We start from the raw sequence: 9,746 nt of genomic DNA, 5'->3' as shown, positions 1-9,746 counted from the left end.
AAATTAGAAAATAAATAACATTTTGGTTCATGATTTTTCCTACACCTGTGCTAAAAATAAGAAATAAAAATGTCGGGTATATAAGTCTCTCAAATACAGCTAGGTATGAATGGCTCGGTTTGAGTTTGTTGCAGTTGACCCTGCACAATGCGACATATCATGTTTTTGTTGAACAATTTTGACGTCACCCCTCCCATAGGGTGACGTATTTCACAACTTCCTGTGTTACACAAACTCTGTGATGACCAATTTTGACGTCACCCCTCCCATAGGGTGACGGATTTCACAACTTTCTACAGATGAACAATGTTGCCTTCACCCCTCACAAACTGATGACGTATTTCACAACAAAATGGCGCTGCCCATGGTCAACCTCTAAACTATCCGTATAGAATGGGGGCGTCCTCGCCCCCATAATAACACTGTTTGTTGAAGAAAAAAAACTCACCAAAAAAACCACATTGATTCATGTAAAAAGTATAATGATGAAAAATAAAATGAAAAAAGATCGCTCTGACCTTTCTTACCAGGGACTGTTCAACACATTCAACACTTTCTGAACTAAGTTTTTACATGCTCATAACACCATTTGTTGAAGAAAATAACTCACCAAAAAACCCACATTCAGATCAGAAATATAATTAATACAAATAAAAAAGAAAGATAGCTCTGATCATCTTACCAGAGACTGTTCAACACAATCAACACTTTCTGAAATAAGTTTGTACATGTACTGCATTCATCTGTCTTGTCAGTCCACCATAAAGACCATGAGGTTGATGTACTTGTGAATATCTTGTTTTGATAAATGACAACGTTCCAGTAGCATACCATTCTTGCTTTTGATATGGGGAATAAAGGGACAGCAATTTAAAGACACGGAGTCCATATCCTCCACGTTGCCAGAGAAACAATCCCTGTTGACACAGAGGTCCGCCGTGGATACAATGCGGAATCCGGAACCTGTCTTGGAACACTATCACCTCTCATTCAAGACTCTAGACTCAAGACTCAAGACTCAAAATGTTACTGTCCTTATAAAAACGAGGAAAATTGCCGTGCAGTGTCAGGCGATCACAGACATAAAATACATCACATTTACAAAGAGTTAAGGATTGCACTTAGAACTAACAACACTAAACCGTATCACATTTACTAAGAATTTAGAGCTGCACTAAAACACATTTACATATGTAAAATCCTGAAACAGTATCTCACGGCACACACACACACACACACACACACACACACACACACACACACACACACACACGCACATACACACTCTATCTCTCTCACCCTCTCTCTCTATCTTAGTTAAACTTAGAACCAATAAAATATCCTCAGATTACTAGTGCGTACAAAATCACACTAGCATGATATATAAAAGTTCATGAATAAATAACACATGAGCGCGTATCAAGACCAGGAGCATCCTTCCAACACACACACACACACACACACACACACACACACACACACACACACACACACACAATCACACACACACAAGCACACAGACACAGACGCTCACACACACACACACACACACACACACACACACACACACACACACACACACACACACACAATCACACACACACCAGCCAACCAACATCCACGCCCAGTGCGTTTATTGCAAAATAATCTTACAATGAATTCGTTGACAACCAAAGGGGGTGATTATTGTGATCTCTGACGGTAGTTGGGACTCCTTACCTCGATCATCCAGACTTTCTTGGTGATCTCCTCGCGGTACTCGGATAGGAACGGCCCCATGTATGACATGAAGGCTGCCGCGATCAGACAGTCTCCAGGCAGGTAGCTGATCTGTTTCTCTAGGTCCTGTTAACATACAAGACAGTTACAATTCTCTGTCAGCACACAACGGTACACGTAGTTCAAATCGGCACACAAAGTCATCATGATTCCCTCTCAACAAACCTCACTATATGTAGGACATGAAGGCTGCAGCGATCAGACGGTCCCCGGGCTGCTAGCTCATCTGTTTCTCTAGGTCCTGTTAAAACCATCGGTATCAGACATTACCAAGGGCAAACAGACAGCTCGGGTTTGGGATCAATGAAATCAAAGACGGGCATGGTCCCTTGGTATCAACAGTGGCCGCAACTGACCAGAACATGTATATGAACACGAGGATACTTCTGACAACAGAGTATGAGTGCCTCAAAAGCGGGGAAGAAAACCGTCATTCACAGAACAGTTCACCTGTAAGAAATTCGGGTACACATGAGAGTTCAAAAACATGGACGCAAATGATGATGATGACGACGACGACAACAATAACAATGCCGATGATCTGATGTAACATAAGAGCTGACCTTAGCGCATCAAGAACAATGATGCAGATGATGATGATATTGATGATGATGATGATGATGATGATGATGATGATGATGATGATGACGACGACGATAACGACGCCGATGATCTAAAGTAACCTAAAAAGGTGACCTCAGCACACATTCAGATCTATCGTGGTTACATACCAGCACGGTCTGCATCCATCGGATGCGCTCCCCTGCCAGTCCCTCCACCAGGCGGCGCGCCCTGTCCATCATCAGCTCCATATGATCAGCCTTCTTCTTCAGCTCCTCCTTCTGAGCCAGCTTCTCCTCGTACGAAATCTTCAGCTCCTCGATCTTCGCCTCTAGCTGTACAGTGATAACACAGAGTTGTCGTTACTAGAAGGTTAGACCCTCTGAGCAAGCTTCTCTTTGTACGACTGTTTCAGCTCTTCGATCTTCGCCTCGATCGAGTTGTACAGTGATAAGACAGAGTTCAGTGTTGGGGAGACTAGTACTGTTGTTACTAAAAGGTTAGACCTTCTGTGCACGCTTCACCTCGTACGACAGTTTCTGCTCTTCGAACTTCCCCTCGAGGTGAACAGTTATAACACAGAGTTCAGTGTTGAGACTGTGTAATGTCGTTACTGGAAGGTTAGACCTCCTGCGCCACCTAGTCCTCTGACAACAGCGTCAGGTCGCCGATCTTCGCCTCCAGCTTTACAGTGAAAAGACACAGTCGCTACCTCCCAGCGGAAAGCCAGCAGCAACAGAGTCGCGCTACCCACGCGTGTGCGTGTTTGGGTGTAACCATGCAGCTACCTGCAGCCCTGGCAGAATGACCCGAGATTGTTGTGACATGAATACCGTCTCTGAGTCTGCACGAGATTGTTGTGACATGAATACCGTCTCTGAGTCTGCGCGAGATTGTTGTGACATGAATACCGTCTCTGAGTCTGCACGAGATTGTCGTGACATGAATACCGTCTCTGAGTCTGCGCGAGATTGTTGTGACATGAATACCGTCTCTGAGTCAGCACGAGATTGTTGTGACATGAATACCGTCTCTGAGTCTGCGCGAGATTGTTGTGACATGAATACCGTCTCTGAGTCTGCACGAGATTGTTGTGACATGAATACCGTCTCTGAGTCTGCACATGCAGTTGACCCGTGTCACTCCCTGCCTCGATTCCAACCCGTGACACACGGATCACTGGTCCAGTGCTCGACCAACTGAGCTACCGAGCCTCCTAGCTGAACGGGGACAAGGAAACGATTGCTGTGGAGAATTTGTTGTGATTGAAATGTTTTACATTCATAGTAGACTCCAACTTGTACGGTTATGATACGCATTTGTGTTGAGAGATTGTCAACATTGGAAGGTTAGGCCTTAATTTTCGTCTGTAAGCACAAGCGTTGAATTATACGTAGATAATGCGTCTTACCTGGGATATTACACCTTTACCATCCCTTCCCTCTGCATGGTTAAATGCTAAGATTGCATTTACCAGGAGATTCAACCTTTTTCCACGATTGCAGGTTGTTGTTTGGACTCCCAAATAGGTTGAAGAGACATTTTAAAACGAGAACCGATCACTCATCCCCCCCTCACCACCTCCCTGTGGTATAAAACCCACCTCGGCCAGTCTGGCCTGAGCATCAGCCAGCATATCCTGCTTCTCCTTGAGTGTGGCCATGGCCTTGGCCAGTCGCTGCCTCTTAGGCTCCACGATGCGGTAGATTCTGCCGTAGGACTCCATGGCTCGTACCCACATGCACAGCGACTTGGCCGCCGTGGACACGCGTCCGATCACCTCCGGCACGAACTCGGCCTCGTCGCAGTACTTGCCGATCTTCTTCAGCACCTTGTCGCTGATGTTGTCCTTGTCAAAGTTCATCAGCTGCTGCAGGAAGTTGGCGTCACCTGCAAACAGGCCAGGTTGACAAATAAGGTGTGGTTTTGTCAAGAGGATGTTGTCTTTGTTGAGTTCTGTTCACCTGCAAACAGGACAAGTTTAAAAAAAAAGGTGGGGTTTGTTCAGAGGATGTTGTCTTTTTTCTGAATAATGTTGTCTGTGTTGAGTTCTGGTCACCTGCAAACAGGACAGGTTTTCAAATAAGGTGGGTTTTGTTCAGAGGATGTTGTCTTTGTTGAGTTCGGGTCACCTACAAACAGGACAGGTTTTAAAAAAGGTGGAGTTTTGTTCAGAGGATATTGTCTTTGTTCCAGATAATGTTGTCTGTGTTGAGTTCGAGTCACATGCAAACAGCACAGTTTTTCAGAAAAAGGGTTGTCTTTCAAATATGTTGTCCTTGTCAAAATTCATCAGCTTCTGCAGGAAGTGTCATCTGCAAAAAGATTGTTTGGTTGTTCTTGTTTTTTATATCATTTTGTCTATGTTCCAGATGATGTTTTTTGTTTTTGTTAATTTCTTCTTTAAAAAAAAATTTGGATTCCCTTGTACAAGTTCATCAGCTGCTGCTGGCAGTTCGGGTCACCTGCAAACAGGACCACATTTCATTTAAAGGTACGTTTAACAAGAAGAGCAAACGCTCGATCGAGTCACTTTCGCAGTTCTGAATATTATATGAGGCATCAGATGGACAGGAAGAAATTGCTATTCACAACACAATGAGTCACGTTCACATAAAATTTGAGCCCGGTCACTTTTATAGTTTCCGAGAAAAGCCCAACGTTAAGTTGTGTGTTGCCGAACAGAAAAGGCTAGTTATCTCCCTTGTTTTTCTGATAACGTTCGTAAAAGGCTACAGATGTAAATACTTTGATGTAAAGAATAATCCTACAAAGTTTCAATCACATCCGATGAACTTTGTCAAAGATATAAAATGTCTAATTTTTCCTTTGACGCTGACCTGTGACCTTGAAAAAGGTCAAAGGTCAACGAAACCATCGTTAAAGTGTAGAGGTCATTGGAGGTCACGACTAAACAAAATATGAGCCCGATCGCTTTGATAGTTTCCGAGAAAAGTCCAACGTTAAGGTGGTGTCTACGGACGGCCGGCCGGACGGCCGGCCGGACAGACTAACACTGACCGATTACATAGAGTCACTTTTTCTCAAGTGACTCAAAAAATTTTTTTAAATAAAGATGATGTTTTTGTTTCAGATGATGTTGTTTTTGTTGAGTTTGTGTCACCTGCAAACAGGGCAGGTTTTCAAATACAGTTTGTGTAATGTGTTGTTCTTGACAAAGTCCATCAGCTGCTGCAGAAAGTTCGTGTCACCTCGAAATAGAGCAGGTTTTCTACTCATCTATGTGAAACATTTTTGGCAAGTCGAGTGTAATTGTAATTTAGATACCCGGCCCACCTACAGCATTTTGGCATGGTAAAGTGCAGTTGTATATCAGCAAAAAGGAATTAATGTGAAACAGGTTTGCTGAGGCCAGGAGCAAGTATAATAGACAAACTAGCGAAATAACTATGTCGGGTTTGTATGGTTTGTAAGAGAGGGAATACTCTAGTCAGGCATTTTCTATACACGAGCTCCTTGTCCATGTGTTTCAGGCACACCCCTCGATAGTGACTGGCCTTTAATGTCACATTGGAAAGTTTGACTCACTAAAAGCAAGATTATTGATGGCCGCAGGAGCGGTCATCTATTTGAATGCATTCGGAGAGGTGACATGTCTCGTTTTGTTACCGTTCTCACGAAATCAGTTTCAGTTTTCTCTCTCTCTCTCTCTCTCTCTCTCTCTCTCTCTCTCTCTCTCTCTCTCTCTCTCTCTCTCTCTCTCTCTCTCTCTCTCTCTCTCTCTCTCTCTCTCTCTGTATGTCTTTGTCTGTGTCTCCCTCTGAGTCTCTCCGCTTCTGTCTTTCTATGTCTGTCTCTGTCTATGTGAGTGTGTGTCTCTCTCTCTCTCGCTCTCGCTCTTGCTCTCTCTCTCATCTGACTCCTGGCACACAGGTCAAAGCAGAGGTTAACTTGAGTGCACGTGTACCTAGCAGGAGGGGGGTGATTCGGGTCAGAAGTGGGGTAAAGCACTTTGGTCTTCAGTCTTTGGGCTATAGCTTTCAGTGGAGAAGATCCCAACATGAAATTGCACTATGCTCTACTATTTATTGTCCTTGTCTATCGGACACGAAGAGCGGAAGGTACAATCGCCCCAGGCCATATATACTCTTTGTTTCCTGAGCCTGGACCATTGAGACGGTTACCTCATAGATCTGTTCATTCTTCAGTTTGTCGGTGTCAAAAGTTATACCCCCATTCCACACAACCGTTCTTTGTCCCGTTCCCGTACCAACCAAGGAATGCTGCCACAACAATGGAACGCTGCGCAAACGGCCGTTGTTTGCATCTTTCAGCAGCGTCTGACCATAGTGGCAGCCGTCCTTGGTCGGTAAGGGAACGGGACCTGGAACGGATGTGTGGAATGCGGGTATGACAACTCAGTGTGTGAGAGCGCTACCGTTGCGTTACCGTTGTTTTAAGTTCCTTTAACGATCCAAGCGTTCCGTTACCGATGGGTTGAGGTTCCATTACCGTTCATTCTGATCGGGAGGGGAACGGCTAAAAATTTGAACATGCAGCCCAAACTCAGCCGTCCCTACCGACCCTACCGTTCAAAGCAGTTCCGTTAACGATCAGTTACGTTCATTGCGGTTCTATCCCGATCCCTCCCGTGCCCGCACCGTTCCTTGGTCGGTACGGGAACGGGACCAAGAACGGTTGTGTGGAAAGGGGGTATAAGACTCGACCACTTAGCTTATGGTGGAGACAGCTGGAAGATCTCTGGATATAATTGAAGAGGAGTAGTCTTCCTTTTAAAAAATGTGTACTCTGCCTTGCAGATTACAAATTTGTGCTGTCGGGGCTGGGTAAAGGGAGTGGAGGGTAAAGGGGTGGGGGTGGGTAAGCGAGGGGTAAGAGAGACGAAAGAGAAAACTGGACAGAAAAAAGTCACTGCCTGAAGTATTCAATAAAGCCACACACACACAAAAGAAATTACCACATATGCAGGTTTTAAATTCATATTTTTGCAAAGTATCTGCACAAGCATGTGTGCCTCTGTGAGTATGTTCGTGGCTGCTTTCATGGGGTGCCTGTATCCTCAGGAATTCAAGGATTTCTTTTATCCCTCTTTTTCTGACACCGTTGATTTAACGTCATTTTTACAGGACAGTTTTTTTCCTTTCAGTTATAAGTTGAAGTAGTTTGACCTTATTGTTTTAGGACAAGTAGAGCTCGTTCACCAGTAGCAAAGACTCACTCAGTCCGTCAGTGTGCCTGAATGTGTGTGATGGGGGGGGGGGGGGGACTCTCCCGTGACCGGCCACCTGCAATGTACGGACAGGTTTGCACTGGCCCAAGGGTGTCCGTTCATGAGAGTGACTGCTGTAACAGCAAAACTAGTGTGAAACATAAGTAATCAATTTATCCACTTGACTATATTCACAACAGGGACCTATCACTCTTCTTTGCATGTTTTTATGCCTACGGATTTTCAAATACTCTGCAACACATGTCACCCAAATTCAACATGTGCCCGTACAATACTGCTTCTTTTATGAAAACATTGCTTCGGCCATGTTGATTGTAATCAACCAATTTTCTTGTTCACTCTATAACGGCCATGTTGATTGTAATCAACCAATTTTCTTGTTCACTCTATAACGACCCATACAAAACCCGACACTATTTCCAAACATTTTCTATTTGTCTTGGCACCTCTTCTCCTAAAATGATTTCACACAAGAAGGGCAAAGCCCATACGACTCACATGCTTGACCTTGACCTTTACATGACCTTGACCTTCAGGGTCAAGGTCAAATAACTAAACCTAGCAATGACACCATACACTAAGAACTGCTTTACACATTTTTCCTACCACAATACATGTGACCTTGACCCAAGGTCAAGGTCATCCAAGGTCATGCAACACAAAGCTGTTAATTCAAGACATAGGAAGTACAATGGTGCTTATTGGCTCTTTCTACCATGAGATATGGTCACTTTTAGTGGTTCACTACCTTATTTTGGTCACATTTCATAAGGGTCAAAGTGACCTTGACCTTGATCATATGTGACCAAATGTGTCTCATGATGAAAGCATAACATGTGCCCCACATAATTTTTAAGTTTGAAACAGTTATCTTCCATAGTTCAGGGTCAAGGTCACTTCAAAATATGTATACAATCCAACTTTGAAGAGCTCCTGTGGCCTTGACCTTGAAGCAAGGTAAACCAAACTGGTATCAAAAGATGGGGCTTACTTTGCCCTATATATCATATATAGGTGAGGTATTGAATCTCAAAAACTTCAGAGAAAATGGGAAAAATGTGAAAAATAGCTGTTTTTAGGCAACATTTATGGCCCCTGCGACCTTGACCTTGAAGCAAGGTCAAGATGCTATGTATGTTTTTTGGGGCATTGCCATCATACACCATCTTGCCAAATTTGGTACTGATAGACTGAATAGTGTCCAAGAAATATCCAACGTTAAAGTTTTCCGGACGGACGACTTGAATGAGTACATAGACTCACTTTTGCTTCGCATGTGAGTCACAAAACCATGAAGCTTATCAAGCACTTCATGAGACACACCATCTGTAATGCCCATAGCAGGTTTGATTATTTCCTTCCCTTCCTTCTCCCCTTTCCTCCTTCTTTCCCAACGAACAGCTTTTCCACTTATCTGTCTCCTGCTGAACAGCAGGGATGCCGTTTGGCACAAGCAGTCACCGAGACGCACATTTTACATCACCACAAGCAGTCACCGAAACGCACATTTTACATCACCAAAACTTTTGCCCTCGTGCAATTTGGCACAGCTGTCGAGCTTTTTCACGTTGGGGGAAAATGAAATGCAAAGAAATGCCTAATTGTGCATGGAAATTTCGATACAGAAATTTGTCCCAGAAAATCAATTCTTGTTAGAAGACCAAACCTAACGTACACGAAGGGAAATTGGATGCCACCCAACTCGGTGGGAACAAGCCGTAGGGTCTGATTGGTTGAAATCACAACGAAACTCAATTTCAACCGATCTAACCCCGCGTCTGCGTACCACCCATTTGGGTGGCACCCAGTTTCCCTTCGTACACGTCAGCCCAGGGCAGGTGTGAACGATACAACGCCCAACTAGTAGGGACGCAAGCGCTTGGGCGGATTGGTAATATGACATTTGTTTCAGATTTCTACCAATCGAACCAGTCCTTGTGTCCTATCCAACTGGGAACTTCCCGATGCACACTGCCTGAGTTAACTAGGAATCGTGAATCTCACCTAGCTGTTTCTTGGACTCGGCCCAGGACGGTTCGGCGTGCCTGAGGATCATGACGGCGTTCATCACTTTCTCCACCAGCGGGGGAGGACGTCCGTACGACTTGATCTCCGTCATGTCCTTCTTGTTCAGACTCTCCAGGGCCTGCACGCGTCGCCGGCGACATGTCAATCCAGTGTCAACAACAACAAC

At 44.4% G+C, this 9,746-nt stretch overlaps 1 protein-coding gene across 1 annotated transcript in view; it reads right to left on the bottom strand.

Moving 5' to 3' along the window:
• LOC138945764 (dynein axonemal heavy chain 2-like) overlaps positions 1–9,746 on the bottom strand; it is a 218,479-nt gene that overhangs the window by 43,274 nt on the left and 165,459 nt on the right. The window contains exons 61-64 of the mRNA XM_070317273.1: positions 9,557–9,698; positions 3,944–4,230; positions 2,511–2,675; positions 1,720–1,845 (exon numbers count right to left, since the gene is read on the bottom strand). Coding sequence (XP_070173374.1) covers positions 1,720–1,845; positions 2,511–2,675; positions 3,944–4,230; positions 9,557–9,698 — 720 coding nt within the window. The remainder of the gene's footprint in view (positions 1–1,719; positions 1,846–2,510; positions 2,676–3,943; positions 4,231–9,556; positions 9,699–9,746) is intronic.

The sequence above is a fragment of the Littorina saxatilis genome, linkage group LG13 (genome assembly GCF_037325665.1).
Source record: "Littorina saxatilis isolate snail1 linkage group LG13, US_GU_Lsax_2.0, whole genome shotgun sequence".
In the NCBI taxonomy this organism is placed as follows: Eukaryota; Metazoa; Mollusca; class Gastropoda; order Littorinimorpha; family Littorinidae; genus Littorina; species Littorina saxatilis.
The sequence above is the reverse complement of the archived record's forward strand: the minus strand, read 5'-3'. Positions and strand labels throughout refer to the sequence as shown.